At 47.2% G+C, this 20,212-nt stretch overlaps 1 protein-coding gene across 1 annotated transcript; it reads left to right on the top strand.

Annotated features, from left to right (window-relative positions):
* Positions 1-8,411: 8,411 nt before the first annotated feature.
* Positions 8,412-19,904, top strand: CTHRC1 (collagen triple helix repeat containing 1). Its single transcript, XM_050941253.1, is given in 5 exon segments — positions 8,412-8,573; positions 8,575-8,718; positions 12,378-12,599; positions 17,381-17,597; positions 19,099-19,904. Coding segments are annotated over 5 exon segments (888 nt in total). The 3' UTR covers positions 19,242-19,904.
* The last annotated feature ends 308 nt before the right edge of the window (positions 19,905-20,212 follow it).

Below are 20,212 nucleotides of genomic sequence, written 5' to 3' on the forward strand. Positions count from 1 at the left end.
GACCCATGTTTGGAAATGTGGTATTAATTGGATTTTGGGGTTTATTCTACAGGCTGCGCCCTGTGTTTTGGATAAATCCTTCAGCATATATATCTCTCTCTAATTGAATTTTAAATAACAAGTACCCAAAAAGTTTGTTCTGCTGCTAAAAATTTTACCCGTATTGAAACCATTCCAGTGACTAATAATGTATGCTATTAATGAAAATGCCTTTTGACAGTACCTAAAAATAGTTAAATAACAAGTGTATTATAGTACTACAGCAAGGAAAGATGGTATTAAATATCACTGAGGCTGGGAAGGCATTGCAGTAAAATCTAGTATGTTTAAAAATTCGAAATTTCCTGAATTACCAAATGATGGCCATTTGAAGTGATCTTAAGTACCAGACTTGGCCCACTGCCCTTACAGACGCATCAGGAATACCATCTGATCTGTGATCATGGAGACATACTTGGACACTTCCTGGGTGGAAGTGTGGCTTCCCAGGGCTGGGTGTGCGCCCTTATAGGGAATGAATGCTGTACTTATGTTCCAGAAAGCGCACAGGATATTAACAAGCACATCCTGTCAGCCAAACAGGCTTTTAAACAGTGAAAGGCCCAGGAAAGGAAACCTACTCTTTCTGATTCCCTCTGGGGCTGGTTACTCAACCTGAGAGAACTAGGGGAAGGTATTGTTCACCTCCTGCTCACTGGTGTGGTGTTGTGTATCGTTACTCTTCTCTTGCTTGCTTGCTGTAAAGCACTTCAGCTCCCTAGAGCTAAATCACATGTTATCCTTTAAATGTGAGAACACTCAGCCAAAAGTTTGTTGAGTATTCTCAAAGGAGGGAGTTGTTGGTGTCACTAAGCATAACCCTACGTAACTCGGGAGGGTGAAAGGCCACAAGAGTATGGAGCCTTCCTGGTTTTAGGCCTCAGCAGACAAGAGTCCCTCCATGTTTGAACTTTAATCGACCTAAAAGGCCAGGTGTAACAGCCGTTATCAGTTGCAACAGTTCTAACTGGTCTAAAGCAGAAATAATGAGGCCTGTGCACCTTTAGCAGAAAGACAAGATAACTTGCAGAAGGAAAACTTACTAATGAGCTGCCGCGGCCAAGCTTAATGCACCTGCGCTTACGTAATTGTTACAGGGGGAGGAAGGAGGAGGAGGGAGGGGAAATGGGGGATTGCTAGTCAGTAAAAAAAGTTCTCATGGATATAAAGAAACAGACTGCTTGTTTTAGGTGTGCTTGATCTAAGTCAATCTCCCTGCACCGCTTTGAGATCTCAAATAAACTTGGTTTGCTTCTCCACCCTGGTGTGTTTATTGGCGCAGCACACCAGGCAACGGACCCCCCCGCTGTTGCTTGGCCTCAGGCAGTTATCTGCCGGCAACAGGTTTAAGCACACAAAGACATAAGCAATAGGTTTAGAACATCCCAGATATTATCTAACATGTGGAATGGTACTGAGTAATTAACAGCAAGTTTGCAGTGGCCTGTTGCTCACCCACCGGGGAGCAAAGGTGTTGGGAAAAATGTCTTTCAAAATGGCTTTAGAAGACTACTCCAAAGTACGCTGTATTAGCTAATTTTTTATACTTAACTTCTGCAAAACACATAAGTTATAATTAGGGCTACAATTACATCACTGCAGCCATGGAAGTCATGCAAGCCATGACTTTCAGAGACCTCTGTGACATTTTCTGCCCTGGGGCTGGACTGCTGTGAGCAGGCAGCCCCGCAGCTCTCAGCCACTGCTGGCAGAGGCCCCCAGCAGCTCCTAACTGCTGGGCAGCAGTGGGACTCTGGAGCTCCATGGGGGTCCCCTAGTGCTCCCACATGCCATGGGCAGCTGGGCTCCCCATAGCTACCCAACAGCAGCAGTTGGCAGCAGCCCTCCACCCCAGCAGCCCAGCCATGGCAAGCGACAGGGGAGGGCAGGGGGACCCTGCTGCAGCCCAGCTGCAGTGAGAGGTGGGAGCCCGCCCCCACAGCACCCCAGCCAAGCACCCTGCAGCTGCTCAGTCACCAGGGCAGGGATTGGACCTTGCAGCAGCCCAGCCGCTGTGGGTGCTGGACCCCCCTCTGTCATAAACAGATAGCTAAGAGTTAATATCTCTTTCACCTGTAAAGGGTTAACAAACAGTGACCTGCAACACCTGACCAGAGGACCAATCAGGAGACAAGATACTTTCAAACCTCGGTGGAGGGAAACCTTTGTTTGTGTTTTTGGGTTTGGCTTTGTTCTCTCTGAGTCCTGGAAGGGACTAGACATGCAACCAGGTTTCTTGCCAATCTCCCTGCTGCAGTCTCTTATATATTCAGAATAATAAGTATTTAGTAAGGAAGGCGGTTATAGTCTTTTGATTGTTTTTTCCTTTATTTGCAAATGTGTATCTGGCTGGTAGAGTTCTAATGTGTATTTGGCTGAAAGTATTTTAAATTGTATTTCTGTTGGAGGAGGCTTTTTTCTCCAGTTTCTATAAGCTGAAAGACCCTGTAATATTCCATCTTGAATTTACAGTGATTTTCTTTATTCTCTTTTCTTTTTATTAAAAGTTTTGTTTTTAAGACCTGTATGATTTTTTTTTCCTGGTTGAGGCTCAAGGAAATTGAGTCTGTACTTAACAGGGAAGAAAGAGAAGGGAGGGGGAGGGGTGGAATCCCTTTATTTTAGGTTCACAAAGCTTGAATCTGTATTGTCTCTGGGTGAGGGAGAAGGGGAGGTGGGAAGGAACATCCTTCCCTGTTTTAAGATTCAAAGGGTTTGAATCATAGTAATCTTCCAGGGTAACCCAGGGAGGGAAGCCTAGGAAAGGCACTGGTGAAGGAAAGAGTTTACTTTCCTTGTGTTAAGATCCAGGGGGTCTGGGTCTTGGGGGTCCCCAGGGAAGGTTTTGGGGGGACCAGAGTGTATCAGGCACTGGAATTCCTGATTGGTGGCAGCGCTACACGTTCTAAGCTGGTAATTGAGCTTAGAGGAATTCATGCTGGTACCTCAACTTTTGGACTCTAAGGTTCAAATTGGGGAAAGATACCATCACAGCCTCCCTTCCCATTTTGTCAGGGATATTTTTAATAAAAATCATGGACAGGTCACGGGCTTCAGTGAATTTTTGTTTATTGCCTGTGACCTGTCCATGATTTTTACTGAAAATATCTGTGACAAAAGCTAAGCCTTAGTTACAATGACCACTACTGAATTGTTACTTTCCCTAACTTTCAATAAACTTCTAGTATCAGAGGAGCCCAGGCTCAAGGTTTTCCAGCCACCAAGGTTTTCAGTTTCACTTGCTTACTTGTCTGTCTCCTCCTTCCACTGATTAGCAGAAGCTATTAACTAGTTTTGACCTTGCTTCTGAAAGCCTATCTTTAAATTAACCCTCAGCTATGTGGTGTTTTATTTCATTACTACATGGTGGCTGAATGCACATAATATGGTTGCAGTTCACTTAATTACATTCTGGAATATACACACCCCTTAAATCCAGGCAACACCCCCCCCCCCCAGCGAAGCTAGAGTAGGCCAGGAGCTGCAGACTATCCATCTGTCTGGGGTGGGGAGGGTCAAGAGCAGCCCCTGGCCCATGTCCCTGCCCCGGGCAGGTGGAGGGTCCACAGTGCAGCCCCATGCCTGCCCGCATGGCTCTCACCATGGCCGTGCTATGGCCCCCCAGCCGGAGTTGGGGCCAGGTAAGAGCTTGCACGTGGGCCGCTGTGGGGAGCTGCAGACCCTCCTGCCCTAAGTTGGAGAAGGGAAGCCCATGGCATGTGGACATAGGCCGGGGGCTGCTCTCAACCACACCCTACCCCGGGCAGGTGGAGAGTCCACAGTGCCCCACAGCTAATGGACTGTCTGGGGGTGGGGAGTGGGGCCTTGGTGGGGGAAAGAGGAGGTGCAGAGGCAGGGCCCCCTGCAAAAAATGGACAGGCCAGGCCCAACCACTTTCAAAAAGAAAGTGCCTCCTGGCACCTCTTATTCCTGCACCACTGGGCACAGATGGTACAGTTGTCTGATTTCATGTGAGGGGCTGTAGATTTTGTGGCGCAGCTGGTACAGTTGCATGATTCCATGTGAAGGAGTTCTGGTTGCATGGCACAAACAGTACAGTTATTTGACTCCATGTGTGGGGGGTGTATGCCTGTGTGTGACACAGATGGTATAGTTGTGTGACTCTATATGAGGGATTTTGGTTGTGTGGCACAAATGGTTCAGTTGTCTGACTCCATGGAAGGGGCTGTAGGCTGCATGGTGCTGATGGTTCAGTTTTTTGACTCCAGGTGATGGTTCAATTGGTTGACTCCACATGAGGGGCAGTAGGGTGCGTGGTGTAGACAGTTCAGTTGTCCAACTCCATGGGAAGGGCTATAGACTACATGGCACAGACAGTTCAGTTGTCCGACCCCATAGGAAGGGGCTGTAGTATGCGTGGCACAGGCATTTCAGTTGTCTGACCCCAGGGATGGCGGTGGCATGGCACAGGTGTCTTACTCCAGGGACTGTGTGGCACAGGCAGAACAGTAGTCTGACTGCAGGGAAGGGGGCTGCATGGCACAGATTGTACAGATGTATGTTGTCAGTGCTAAGGGTCAGTGGCACAGGTGGTACAGTAGACTCCAGGGAAGGGGGCTGTGTAGCACAGGCAGTACAGTTGTTTGACTCCAGGGAAGAGAGCTGCATGGTATCAGCATTATAGTTGACTGACCCCAGGGAAAAGGGCTGTGTGGTACAGCTATACAGTGGTATGTTGCCAGTGCTAAAGGTCAGTGGCACAAGCGGTACAGTTGACTCCAGGGAGGGGAGAGGGTGCGTGGCGCAGGTGATAGTTGTATGTTGTCAGTACTTAGGGTCAGTGGCACAGGCGGTACAATTGAAGCCAGGGAGGAGGGCTGCGTGGCACAGGCAGTATAGTTGTATGTTGCCAGTGCTACGGGTCAGGTGCACAGGCGGCATGGTTATGCATTGCCAGTGCTATGGGCCAGGGGCATGGGCGGGACGGTTGTGTGTTGCTGGTGCTAAGGGCCAGAGGCACAGATGGGACAGTGCCGGTGCTAAGGGCTAGGGGCACAGACGGCGGGATTGTTGTGCGGTGCCGGTGCTAAGGGCCAGGGGCACAGACGGGACGGTTGTGCGGTGCCGGTGCTAAGGGCCAGGGGCACAGACGGGACGGTTGTGCGGTGCCGGTGCTAAGGGCCAGGGGCACAGACGGGACGGTTGTGCGGTGCCGGTGCTAAGGGCCAGGGGCACAGACGGGACGGTTGTGCGGTGCCGGTGCTAAGGGCCAGGGGCACAGACGGGACGGTTGTGCGGGGTGCTAAGGGCCGGGGCACAGACGGGACGGTTGTGCGGGGTGCTAAGGGCCTGGGCACAGACGGGACGGTTGTGAGGGGTGCTAAGGGCCGGGGCACAGACGGGACGGTTGTGCGGGGTGCTAAGGGCCTGGGCACAGACGGGACGGTTGTGCGGGGTGCTAAGGGCCTGGGCACAGACGGGACGGTTGTGCGGGGTGCTAAGGACCGGGGCACAGACGGGACGGTTGTGCGGGGTGCTAAGGGCCTGGGCACAGACGGGACGGTTGTGAGGGGTGCTAAGGACCGGGGCACAGACGGGACGGTTGTGAGGGGTGCTAAGGACCGGGGCACAGACGGGACGGTTGTGCGGGGTGCTAAGGGCTGGGGCACAGACGGGACGGTTGTGAGGAGTGCTAAGGGCCGGGGCACAGACGGGATGCGAGTTGCTAAGGGCCAGGGCACAGACGGGACGGTTGTGCGGGGTGCTAAGGGCCAGGGGCACAGACGGGACGATTGTGCGGGGTGCTAAGGGCTGGGGCACAGACGGGACGGTTGTGAGGGGTGCTAAGGGCTGGGGCACAGATGGGATGCAAGTTGCTAAGGGCCAGGGCACAGACAGGACGGTTGTGCGGTGCTGGTGCTAAGGGCCAGGGCACAGACGGGATGGTTGTGCGGGGTGCTAAGGGCCAGGGCATAGAGGGGACGGTTGTGCGGGGTGCTAAGGGCCAGGAGCACAGACGGGACGGTTGTGAGGGGTGCTAAGGACCGGGGCACAGACGGGACGGTTGTGCGGGGTGCTAAGGGCCGGGGCACAGACGGGACGGTTGTGCGGGGTTGCTAAGGGCCAGGGCACAGACGGGATGGTTGTGCGGGGTGCTAAGGGCCGGGGCACAGATGGGACGGTTGTGAGGGGTTGCTAAGGGCAAGGGCACAGACGGGACGGTTGTGCGGGGTTGCTAAGGGCCAGGGCACAGACGGGATGGTTGTGCGGGGTGCTAAGGGCCGGGGCACAGACGGGACGGTTGTGAGGGGTGCTAAGGGCCAGGGGCACAGACGGGACGGTTGTGAGGGGTGCTAAGGACCGGGGCACAGGCGGGACGGTTGTGCGGGGTGCTAAGGGCTGGGGCACAGATGGGACGGTTGTGCGGGGTGCTTAGGGCCGGGGCACAGGCGGGACGGTTGTGAGGGGTGCTAAGGGCCGGGGCACAGGCGGGACGGTTGTGAGGGGTGCTAAGGGCTGGGGCACAGACGGGACGGTTGTGCGGGGTGCTTAGGGCCGGGGCACAGGCGGGACGGTTGTGAGGGGTGCTAAGGACCGGGGCACAGACGGGACGGTTGTGAGAGGTGCTAAGGGCCGGGGCACAGGCAGGACGGTTGTGAGGGGTGCTAAGGACCGGGGCACAGACGGGACGGTTGTGCGGGGTGCTAAGGACCGGGGCACAGGCAGGACGGTTGTGAAGGGTGCTAAGGACCGGGGCACAGGCGGGACGGTTGTGCGGGGTTGGTAAGGACCGGGGCACAGACGGGACGGTTGTGAGAGGTGCTAAGGGCCAGGGCACAGGCAGGACGGTTGTGAGGGGTGCTAAGGGCTGGGGCACAGACGGGACGGTTGTGCGGGGTGCTTAGGGCCGGGGCACAGGCGGGACGGTTGTGAGGGGTGCTAAGGGCCGGGGCACAGGCGGGATGCGAGTTGCTAAGGGCCAGGGCACAGACGGGATGCGAGTTGCTAAGGGCCAGGGCACAGACGGGACGGTTGTGAGGGGTGCTAAGGACCGGGGCACAGACGGGACGGTTGTGAGGGGTGCTAAGGACCGGGGCACAGGCGGGACGGTTGTGCGGGGTGCTAAGGGCCGGGGCACAGACGGGACGGTTGTGAGGGGTGCTAAGGACCGGGGCACAGGCGGGATGGTTGTGCGGGGTTGCTAAGGGCCGGGGCACAGGCGGGACGGTTGTGCGGGGTTGCTAAGGACCGGGGCACAGACGGGACGGTTGTGAGAGGTGCTAAGGGCCAGGGCACAGGCAGGACGGTTGTGAGGGGTGCTAAGGGCCAGGGCACAGACGGGACGGTTGTGAGAGGTGCTAAGGGCCAGGGCACAGGCAGGACGGTTGTGAGAGGTGCTAAGGGCCAGGGCACAGGCAGGACGGTTGTGCGGGGTGCTTAGGGCCGGGGCACAGACGGGACGGCTGTGAGGGGTGCTAAGGGCCGGGGCACAGACGGGACGGTTGTGCGGGGTGCTAAGGGCCGGGGCACAGGCGGGATGCGAGTTGCTAAGGGCCGGGGCACAGGCGGGACGGCTGTGAGGGGTGCTAAGGACCAGGGCACAGGCGGGACGGTTGTGAAGGGTGCTAAGGGTCGGGGCACAGGCGGGACGGTTGTGCGGGGTTGGTAAGGGCCGGGGCACAGACGGGACGGTTGTGCGGGGTGCTAAGGGCCGGGGCACAGGCGGGACGGTTGTGAGGGGTGCTAAGGGCCAGGGCACAGACGGGACGGTTGTGAGGGGTGCTAAGGGCCGGGGCACAGGCGGGATGCGAGTTGCTAAGGGCCAGGGCACAGGCAGGACGGTTGTGCGGGGTGCTAAGGGCCAGGAGCACAGGCAGGACGGTTGTGAGAGGTGCTAAGGGCCAGGGCACAGGCAGGACGGTTGTGAGGGGTGCTAAGGGCCAGGGCACAGACGGGACGGTTGTGCGGGGTGCTAAGGGCCGGGGCACAGGCGGGATGCGAGTTGCTAAGGGCCAGGGCACAGGCGGGACGGTTGTGCGGGGTTGCTAAGGACCGGGGCACAGACGGGACGGTTGTGAGAGGTGGTAAGGGCCAGGGCACAGGCAGGACGGTTGTGAGGGGTGCTAAGGGCCAGGGCACAGACGGGACGGTTGTGAGAGGTGCTAAGGGCCAGGGCACAGGCAGGACGGTTGTGAGGGGTGCTAAGGGCCAGGGCACAGGCAGGACGGTTGTGCGGGGTGCTAAGGGCCGGGGCACAGGCGGGATGCGAGTTGCTAAGGGCCAGGGCACACAGCCCCAGCACACTTGCCCTGCGGGTGCCTGAGGCTGGCGGGAATGCGGGGGCGGGAAGCCCGGCGGGCCTGTGGCTGTGGCCGGACGGCTCAGGCTGGGAGTTGCTGCCGGGTTACAGGATGGAAATTCCAGGCGTCCCCAGGGAGGGAGCTCGGGCTCGGGGCTGTGAAAGGCTCATTTATCCAGAGCGCTGCTGCGGGGCGCTGCAGACACTGACTAACCCCCGCCCCGCTCCGGCTCGCTCCGCTCCCAGCCAGCCCGGCCCCGCGCCCCCGGCAGCCCCGCACCATGCGCTCTCCGCCCGCCGCTGCCGCCGCCGCCTTGCTGCTCCTGGCCGCGCTGCTGCTGGTTGCGCCGCCGCTCGGGGAGTCCGAGAGCCCGAAGGGGAAGCACAAGCCGCTGCGCCAGAGGGAGGTGGTGGACTTGGTGAGTCTGCCGGCGCCGCGCGCGCCTCGGCAATAGGGGCTGGGAATGGAGGGGTCTGGAGCAAGGGCTCGGGAGAGCGGGACAGAGCAGAGCGGGCTGCAGTGGGGCTAGGAGTAGATGATGGGGCAGAGGGGGCCTGGAGAGGGGTTAGGAGGGCTGGACTGGGAGTCTGGGGGCAGAGGGGGCTTGGAGAGGGGCTAGGACTAGATGATGGGGCAGAGGGGGCCTGGAGAGGGGTTAGGAGGGCTGGACTGGGAGTCTGGGGGCAGAGGAGGCTTGGAGAGGGGCTAGGACTAGATGATGGGGCAGAGGGGGCCTGGAGAGGGGTTAGGAGGGCTGCTGGACTGGGAGTCTGGGGGCAGAGGGGGCTTGGAGAGGGGCTAGGACTAGATGATGGGGCAGAGGGGGCCTGGAGAGGGGTTAGGAGGACTGGACTGGGGACCTGGGGACAGAGGGGTCTGATATGAGGGGAGCTGGTGGACAAGGTTGGGAACGATGTTGTGGATTTGAGGTGACAGTAGCAAGTAAGGAGCTGCTGGAGAATCTTCTCTGCTGCTTTTTCGTTCAAAGGGTTGGAACCACCCAATCCTCTCCTTTTCTTTAGCCCAAGAAGAGGCTAGTGCAGTCTTTAGGGGCCAGTCTCTGTCTATTGTTGGGAGAACAGCTCCTTTCTGCTAGCCAGGACAGTTCCCCTTTCCCAAACCCAGTCGTAACTTGAAGATCTGACCATAGTCTCAGTTATGCTGGGTCATTTTTGCAGGAAGGATGAGTAATTCGATTTATCTTCTTTTCTACATTTTATTGCTCACTAATTGTGATGATTCAGGGAGATGTTTAGAATGGATTTGTTTTCATGGAAGCTATTTCTTTCCAGATGCAGATTATGTTCCTCAGATTTTTACATAGCAGAGTCCGGAGTCTGTGGTTAAAGTAATACATACTCTTCTCTCCAGTCATGTCCGCATGAGGAAGCAAGGCCAAGTTAATGTGGCTGGATTGTTTCAATAAAAAAGAGTGAACTGTGAACTGCTATCCTTCCTTACTAAAACATCACCTATGCAAAACTGAAAATTTTAAGTCCTGATTAACTAAACTAGCATAGTAAATAAAGGACAAGATAAAGAAAAAAGGTTACTTTTAAACTAAAGAGCCACAAGCACTGAAAAACTCTCATTTTATTAAATCCCACTTTCCTGTGTGTAAACAAATTCACACTGGTGCTTATACATGGCACATTTCTGGATGCTGTTTCATTGCAACTACAAATGCACTGAAGGCTATAGAGCCATAGAAAAACCAATGGTATGGATTTTAATTCCCTTCAGCCAAAGGTAAGTCTTTGCAGGGATCTCCCACATGTATTCACTAACAACTATATTTTTTTAGGATGGAGAGGATGCTGCTGTTTTTGGTATATAGATGGCATTGTCAGCAGATGTACCTAAATCATACCCTTCAAATGTACTTCAGTTTGAGGTCTATCACTAGTTTCAGTCCTAAACCCACCTGTGTTCAACACAGCTTTGGTGCCATCTCACTTTCATTGGACATTTTTTATACAAAAAAAATAAGGAATAATGAATCTGAGGTTATGGGAAATTAAAAGAGCGAATCCCACATCTTAAATTTTCTATATGAACAAATATTTTTGTGTCTCATCTTGAATATTTGCCTGGCACTGCATCCTGCTTTTCAGCCTTGGCTGGCTGAGATCTATAACTCAGATAAATTGGTGGAAGCGAAGGAAACATACTTAAGTAGATGTATGCTAACTGTGTCAGCTAAAATAACTTTGACACAGACCCCTTCAAAAATAGAACCAAAAACATGACTAGGGGCCACCTTGCTTCAACAGACACAACATTGTCATTTTACAATAATATGCTCATTCCACTTCAAAAGCAGCATACCATATGTGAAAATAATTGATCTGGTGAGTACAGATCGGTTTGGCTGAAGAGGAGACCAAAGCCCATGTAATTCTTTTGCATATGTGAGTTTCTGGGTTTGCAAAAGTTTAAACCACCCTCTCTGGAAATATTCAAAATTTCTTTAATGTTAGATCAGTTTGGAGCACCCTCTTTTTGGCTAGCTCTGCCCCCTGGTGGAATCGAAAACTAAAATGTCCAGGTCAGTTAAAGTGGTGATTCTCAACCAGGGGTACATATACCCCTGTGGGTAAGCAGAGGTCTTCCAAGGGGGTACAGCAACTCATCTAGCTACTTGCCTAGATTTACAACAGGCTATATCAACAGCACTAGCGAAGTCAGCACAAACTAAAATTTCACACAGACAATGACTTGTTTATATTGCTCTATATCATTGATTTTCAGACCTTTTTCCTGGCAACCCAGGAGCTGAGGATGAGGGGTTTGAGGTGCGGAAGGGGCTCAGGGCTGGGGCACAGGGCTGTGGGGTGAGGCCAGGAATGAGGGGGTTCAGCATGTAGGAGGGGGCTCAGGGCTGGGGGTTGGGAGTTCAGGAGGGGGTCAGGGCTCTGGGCCGGGGATGCAGGCTCTGGGGTGGGGCCAGGGATGAGGGGTTTGTCCAGAGCGGTCACAATGGAGCACTCTGGGGTAGCTCCTAGAGGCCAATACCATTAATTTGTGTCCGCACTACCCCAAATTCGACCCAGCAAGGTCAATTTTAGTATTACTCCCATCGTTGGGGAGGAGTACAGAAGTCAATTTTAAAAGCCCTTTAGGTCAACGGAACGGGGCTGGTTGTGTGGATGTAATCATTTTTAAATCAACCTAACACAGCTAAATTCAACCCAACCCCGTAGCGTAGACCAGGGCTCCATGGAGAGATGAAGATTAGAATAAGCACCCAGTCAGCAGATGGGAAAGAATGTTCAAGATAAAAAAAATAGTAGTGAACATCAGCACTGTCTGAAGGCTCCTGTTGCAGCGTCTTCTATGTCTGCTTCTCCTGGCTTTGTCTGCACCCCGCAAATTGTCTCCTCCCTGGAGTTATTCCCTGGAGCTTGCATGGGTGGAACTGCATGGGGTCCACCCTGCACAGCTCTGAGTCCAAAGAATAGTTTGGGATTGAAGGCAGAGAAGAGATAGTCCCATCTGAGTTTCATCTTCCTCTCTCCCAAATGTTATGTTTATACTGTTAAATGTCATAGTCTAGTTGTTTAAAATGTAGGGTAACCAGATGTCCTAATTTTATAGAGACGGTCCCGATTTTTGTGTCTTTGTCTCCTGTTACCCCCCACCCCCATCCTGCTTTTTCACACTTGCTGTCTGGTCACCCTATTCAAATGTGAAAGCAAAGTGTACCATTGTAGTTTGAGGCTAACAACTGATCATATTAATATTGTAATCCAGGGAAAGTTTTTTGGAAGGTAGGGGACATTGTACACTTTTCCATGCAGTTTTGTAGTTAACATAAATTAATATTTTCTATTAATGAAACTGCCGTCCTGCATGTCTTAGATACTCCAACAACAGCAAACTCAGCTGCCAATTTTAACATATTCATTTAATTTTCAGTATTGAGAGGCAATGTGATTTCTTGCCACTCTTTCCTTACTAACAGAGGAATGTCCATGGCCCTCTATAAAAGACTCTTATCTTGTACAAAGTAAGCAACACTATTTTTAAGCCTTAGAATCAATAAGCAAAGTGTGAAGAAAAGTTTGTGTTTTTCAGTACAATGGAATGTGTTTACAAGGACCTGGTGGTGTTCCTGGACGAGATGGAAACCCCGGCATCAATGGAATTCCTGGGACACCTGGAATCCCTGGTCGGGATGGGTTGAAAGGAGAAAAAGGAGAATGTATGCGAGAAAGCACTGAGGAGTCTTGGACACCCAACTTTAAACAGTGTTCATGGAGTGCACTGAATTATGGCATAGATCTTGGGAAAATTGCAGTAAGTAAGCACCCGTGATGTTGCAGTCTGATGTAAAGCAACACATAGCAGACACTGATGGAAACTTTCTTCAACATTCAAGGTTGATGCCATGTAGAGTTTTAGTTCAGGCCCATTTCTATTATGCATAATAACTGATTGGACATTGAAGGTGGCTCATTTCAGCAATAAAGCTGCAGGTGAGAGAGCTGGGCTGTTCTGGGTACATACAGCAGACCTGTATTCAGTTTTCCCTTTTGAAGCAGTAAAACTGGAAGCCAAGGTTTTTGCTGCATGGATTATAGAGGTAATTGGCTAACTTACTGGCACTATTTGTGCAGCATTGACAAGTCCTAATCGGTTCAACAAAGATATTGTGATCCTTAGTGCAGGCCTCTGAGCATGAGATTTTAAAATAAGAAAAAAAAACAAGACATTAATAGGTATGCAAGATGGCCAGAAAGAAGAAAAAAACTCCCAACTCCAGTGTAGCTATATACATCAAGCCTGAAATTGGTAGGCCTACTTTGTTTAAGTAGTACAGTTGCAGTCACAGGGTATGTCTACACTTTCCGCCGGATCAGCAGGTAGCGATCGATCTATCGGGAATTGATTTATCGCGTGTAGTGTAGATACAATAAATCAATCCCCGATAACTCTCCTGTCAACTGCTGAACTCCAGCAGTGTGAGAGGCGGAAGCAAAGTCGATGGTGGAGCCGCGGCAATTGATCCAGCGCCGCTAGGACACGAAGTAATTAATTAAGATACATCAACTTCAGCTATGCTATTCTCGTAGCTGAAGTTGTGTATCTTAGATTGATTCCTCCCCCCCCGCCCAAGTGTAGACCAGGCCTAAATGTGAGAACTAATTAAATAGGTACAATAAATATCTAATTTCTATTTACTTTAGAACTGCCCCTTAATGGGCCCAATCAGCAAGTTATTCAGCATTGAGTAGAAGGGGCACACTTAAAAATTCAACTGAAAATGTTTTCTACTAAATTGTATAGACTGTCAATATTAAGAGTCTTTCAGTTTTCACAAAAACAGTGTCTTGTGACTGCTAAATCCAGGGAGCCTAAATGATAGAGAAATCATAAAATTATATTATGTAGGGAGTCAGGTTTCAAACACATCCCTTGTCTCCTAGCATTAGAGTAGTGCAATAGGATGTACTGATTGTAAGTCACCAGTTTTAATCATGATTTAAACTAGCATGCAGAAAACCTTGATTTCAATAACTGATTTGAGTCTTGATTTGCATTTGTACTCTTGAGTTATTTTTCTAAAGAAAAGTTGATTCTCAGTAGTAGGTAACCATTAAAACATGTTGATTGGCAACTAAAGGTAGCATTTACATGAAATCTGATACTTCTTTTTGCTAACCACATCTATCTATATTTAAGAAATTATACTGCAAAATTTATTCAAATTTTTAAATTTTGTAGGTCAGAAAATAATGAATGGTGTATTTATTTAGTAGGTGATTGTGGGTTTTTTTACTTGTGATTTATTTTAAGCTTGACTTGAGTGGAAATAGGACTTCAAGTAAAATACATACACACAGCTTTTTAATTTTATTAGTTAAAACTAAAATGTGGAGGATAAATAAGGAAATTTTTTTTTTATCAAAACATGATTTGCATTTAAAACTGAGTTATTAAACAAAAGAAATAGCTGTAGTTGTTGAAAGGAAAAAGCAGTGAGAGGGAAAAAGGCATCCTTTAAAAAGATAAATCTTAATGAGGAAAATAGAAAAGAGCATAAACTCTGTCAAATGAAGTGTAAAAATATAATTAGGAAGACCAACAAATAATTTGAAGAACAGTTAGCCAAAGACTTCAAAAGTAATAGCAACATTTTTTTAAATACATCAGAAGCAGAAAGCCTGCTAAACAACCAGTGAGGCCACTGGATGATTGAGATGCTAAAGGAGCACTCAAAGACAATAAGCCCCTTGTGGAGAAACTAAATGAATTCTTTCTTTGCATCAGCCTTCACGGTTAAGGATGTGAGGGAAATTCCCAAACCTGAGCCATTCTTTTTGGGTGACAGATCTGAGGAATTGTCCCAAATTGAGGTGTCATTAGAGAAGGTTTTGGAATAAATTAATAAACAGTAATAAGTCTCCAGGACCTGATGGTATTCAACCAAGAGTTCTGAAGGAATTCAAATGTGAAATTGCAGGACTACTGTTATCTGTAACCTATCATTAAATCAGCTTCTGTAGCAAATGACTGGAGAATAATTAATGTGACACCAATTTTTAAAAAGGACTCCAGAGGTGACCCTGGCAACTACAGGCCACTAAGCCTCACTTCAGTACCAGGCAAATTGGTTGAAACTATTGTAAAGAACAAAATTGTCAGACACATAGATGAACATAATTTGTTGGGAAATAGTCAACATGGTTTTTGTAAAGGGAAACCATGCCTCACCACTCTACTAGAATTCTTTGAGGGGGATGGGGGTCAACAAGCATGCAGACAAAGGAGAGCCAGTGGATATAGTGCATTTAGATTTTCAAAAAGATTTTGACAAGGTCCCTCACCAAAGGCTCTTAAGCAAAATAAGCAGTCATGGGATAAGAGGGAAGGTTCTCTCATGGATTGGTAACTGGTTAAAAGATAGGAAACAAAGGGTAGAAATAAATGGTCAGTTTTCGGAATGGAGAGAGGTAAATAGTGGTGTCTCCCAGGGATCTTTATTGGGCCCAGTCCTATTTAACATATGGATGCTCCCCAATTTACGCAAGGCGTTTCATTCCGGAACGCTGTGCATAACTCGAATTTTGCATAAGTCAGGAACGTATACCCAACCATTATGCAAAAGAACAACTTTCTAGCTTACGGAACTTTTTCCACAAGTGCGGATTTACATAAGTCAGGTTTGCGTAACCCGCGGAGCATCTGTTTTCATAAACAATCTGGAAAAAGGTGTAAACAGTGAGGTGGCAAAATTTGCAGATGATGCAAAACTACTGAAGATAGTTAAGTGCCAGGCAGACTGCAGACAGCTACAAAAAGATCTCACAAAACTGGTGACTGGGCAACAAAATGGCAGATGAAATTTAATGTTGATAAATGCAAAGTAATGCACATTGGAAAACATAATCCTAACTATACATATACAATGATGGGTCTAAATTGGCTGTTACCACTCAAGAAAGATCTTGGGAGTAATTGTGGATAGTTGTCTGAAATCATCCACTCAATGTGCAGTAGCAGTCAAAAAAAGCAAACAAAATGTTGGGGATCATCAAGAAAGGGATAAATAATAAGACAGAAAATATCATAATGCCTCTGAATAAATCCATGGTACACCTTCACCTTGAATACTGTATACAGATGTGGTCACCCCATCTCAAAAAAGATATATTGGAATTGGAAAAGGTTCAGAAAAGGGCAACAAAAATTATTAGGGGTATAGAATAGCTTCTGTATGAGGAGAGATTAATAAGACTGGGACTTTTCAGCTTGGAAAAGAGGCAGCTAAGGGGGAATATGATAGAGGTCTACAATCATGAGTGGTATAGAGAAAGTAAATAAAGAAGTGTTATTTACTCCTTCTTATTATACAAGAACAAGGGGCCACCAAATGAAATTAATAGGTAGCAGGTTTAAAACAAGCACAAAAAAGTATTTTTCCACACAATGCACCGTCAACCTCTGGAACTCCTTGCCAATGTTCAAAAAGGAGCTAGATAGGTCCATCAATGGCTATTAGCCAGGATGGGCAGGAATGGTGTCCCTAGCCTCTGTTTGCCACAAGCTGGGAGTGGGTGACAGGGCATGGATCACTTGATGATAACCTGTTCATTCCCTTTGGGGCACCTTCTATTGGCCACGGTCAGAGGACAGATACTGGGCTTGATGGACCTTTGGTCTGACCCAGTATGGCTGTTTTTAATGTTCTTATGTAAATGAAGTGATTGTTTCTGGTCACGTCCTTCAGGATTTTAGAACTAGGAGATCTCATCCTCTCACACCTAGTTTTTATTCATAGATTGGAAGTTGAAAAAACAGGAACCTGTTTTCCTTTTCCTATCAGTTTCTTAACTTTGAGTGAACAAGTTGAATAAACTGTAACGAAGAAAAAATTCTCTGCAACCACAGAAGAGGCTACTGTTGTCACAGGCTGGTTTATCACCTCAGCAAACTCTAATGTCCATGGGCTGAGCCACTGGTTTGATGTTCTTTAAAACTTCGGTAGCAAACAAGTAAAACTTAATATTAAGATCACTTTAAAATATTTAATAAATAGTTAATGAAGGCTTTAATATAATGTCATAATTGTAAGTAATTTTTAAAAGCAAATACTTAAATTTTAGAAAATCTGGTTTAACTAAATCATCCCTATTAAAACTTTTTTAAAAAAATGAATTTATCCACCTTATACAGCACCAAGATAATCCTGCATCTTTTCATCAACCTCTTCTGGCTAACATTTTGTGTTGAGTATGGACTGGCTTGAGAGACCTGGTAATACTATGCTTACTTGCAAGGAAGGGGAGTGTGGGAAAAGAAAGAAGAAAGATAGATATTTAGATACCTAACTTGAAAGCATTCATCGTCTCATATTAAAATATAGGATCTCGTTCCCTGACATTCCCCCATTCTCTGGGGTGTTTGAAACATAGATCAGTGTTTTGGGGCATCGACTTACTTGTCAGGTGCTGTTTTTTTAATAAAAGGAACAGAGGAATGAAGGGGGAGAACAGAAGGTGATTAACATATTCTCGAAAGAATTAGTGAAGTGGGTTGAAAAGCCACAGCCAACTATTCGTTCTTATTTTCCTTAGGAATGTACATTCACAAAGATGCGCTCTAACAGTGCTCTAAGAGTTCTCTTCAGTGGATCACTTCGACTCAAATGCAAAAATGCATGCTGCCAGCGGTGGTATTTTACATTTAATGGAGCCGAATGCTCTGGGCCACTTCCTATTGAAGCCATAATTTATTTAGACCAAGGAAGCCCAGAGCTGAATTCAACTATTAATATACATCGCACTTCTTCAGGTATGTATGTTAAAGCCATGTGCTTAGGACTGGAGTTCAAGATAAGGATGCAGTTAACAAGTGACACGGGGAACCTCTTAAGGACCTCCATTTAGAAGTCTAGGGTCCATAAAGGGGAGGCAGAGAAAGACAGTTGCTAGTTGATGATTTTTCCCACCTTTGTTGGAATTCAGTATCAGTATTAAAAATACAGTAAGAGCAGATTTTCCTGTGGATTTGGGTTTACTGCCACTCCATTTTTATGGTTTTACTAGCTTTAGTCATACTTTACATAAATGCAAGAAGTTAGAGATGAAGAGACTTACCTTATCCAGTCCAACCCACTGAGCTTCAATAGGATTCTATTGAACAACTACTGCTGCTTCAAATTAGGATAAAAAAGGCATGTGTGACACTATGCCCAACTGCAGTATAACTAAATAGCACTAGTGCTTTGGTGAAACTGGAATACCACCTTTTAAGTTGGCAGTGTATGTTATTAGACCTGTATTGTCTTTTGTGCAGTTATGTGCATCAGGTATGGAATTGCATGCAATATTCCTGGGAAGACAGACTAATTTCTGCTGGAGTTTCCAGCACAAACCCATCTTTACCAGTGAGGTCTATCATGTTAAAAGCTAAAACCAAATCATATTCAGGAACAGTTAGTTATCCACATCTTATATGATGCCCTCTTCTAAGAAAAGGGCAAATCACAACAACAGTTCTTGTTCACTATCAAAAGATTATGATATGGGGAAAATGGGAGTAACAACTAAAATATACCTACACCATATGTCCCCTTAATACCCTGAATTATAAACATATACTGAGAGAAATTATATATAAAACCAAAGGCTTGCAACATCTAACTTATCAGATGTTGTAGCACAGAGAATATTCACCACAGCGCAGCAAATAGGCTAAAAGATTTCACAGGAAAACAACTGCTGCTTGTAACAGGCCTAAGGTTATTGGGAAGTTAGCAGCTCAGCTTTTTGCCTATGACAGAAGGTCTCTGACACTCTCTCTCCTCCTCTTGGAGCAGTATTTCACTACAGTAACAAGAAAATCCATGAAAACCCACTTGTGTGGCCATAGTAGGCCTTTCCATGAAGTATCAGAATGGGTTTGTTACCCTGTATTCATGTTTCCCATTAGCATTGCCACTACAATGCAGACTGTTGAAAAAGAGAACAGAAATAAGGAACTGTGTATGGTTAAACTAGTCCTATAGATCATAAAATTACTTTTAAAACTTTGTATAATGGTTTAACAAACATTTGGCTGCAGATAGTTTCTACCGATGCCATGGTACCCTGGAAGACAATATCCCCTGCCCCGCAAAGACTTAAACAGTAGCAACATAGTAACCCTAACTAATGGAGTTTCTATACAGAGTTCCACTGAACTAACGTTCTTTGGCATGTTAACTATATGAAAGTCAGGATATGGGAAAAAAAAAATCAGTGAAATAAGTGATACTGATTATTTGAAATAGGATACGTTTGTCTTTAAACAGTGGAAGGACTGTGTGAAGGAATCAGCGCTGGGTTGGTGGATGTTGCTATTTGGGTTGGTACTTGTGCAGATTACCCAAGAGGTGATGCTTCTACTGGATGGAATTCTGTCTCTCGTATCATCATTGAAGAGCTGCCGAAATAGAAGTTTTTTCTAAACTTCCTTATAACCCATCGTTCCCAAGCCCCCCTATCAATTTTTTATACAGATTTTGTACAATTAACTTTGAAATTGAATATTTCTGTAGAGCTTTGTAAGCATCTGGCCAGAATACACAGACTTGCTTACAAGCACCATAGTTAAACAGTTCAGCTGGAAAAGCTCAACATGTAGGCACATCACTGTTAAGCACACCTGGCAAGTTCTTCTACAATATATGTTTAGAATATTAGAAACAAGTTTGTCCAGTTGTTTTATTATAATTTGGACTGAATATTTATCACCTTTGTAAAAACTAGAGATGAAATCTTTTTATATCGGTTAAATAAATAAGACCTTTTATAAAGAGAAGCAAACATCCAGGCTATTTTATTGTCAGCAAAATGCAAAGGGTTTTACTTTTTACATGACTATTACGAAACAGGTGTATTAGAGTAGCTTGACAGACATGAAAGTAGTATCTGTGGAGAAAATACTATACTTTATTCTTCATTTTAGATTTCAAGAGCATTACTTAAAAGCATCAAATCATATTATTCGAACCTGACTGTACTACTGTAGCACCAGATTATTCAACTTTACTATAGTTCTGATTCAACTCCCATTAATGTTAGTGAGAGTTGGATCCAGGCCGATAAGCAGCAGAAAATAATCTCATTTTAAAAGATTAAGTTTTCAGCATACCATTTTGGCTTTTTCACCACTAACTTAAATAACTCATTAAGAAGTTCTCCGCACCCAACTGAAGAAGACTAATAAGGTGAATATATTAGACAATTTTACTACAACAAATGTTGATTTACCTTAATACTTAAGGTATTTCATTTCCCCAACAAACTAGTTTATTTCATAGTCTTCTCAGACAGTCACCACTTATCACTTTGGTGCTAAGATAATTATAAATCAGCAACACAAAAGCATTAAGTGTGATACAGTAATAGGAATGGAAAAAATAA

This window comes from Gopherus flavomarginatus, chromosome 2 (assembly GCF_025201925.1).
Source record: "Gopherus flavomarginatus isolate rGopFla2 chromosome 2, rGopFla2.mat.asm, whole genome shotgun sequence".
NCBI lineage: Eukaryota > Metazoa > Chordata > Testudines > Testudinidae > Gopherus > Gopherus flavomarginatus.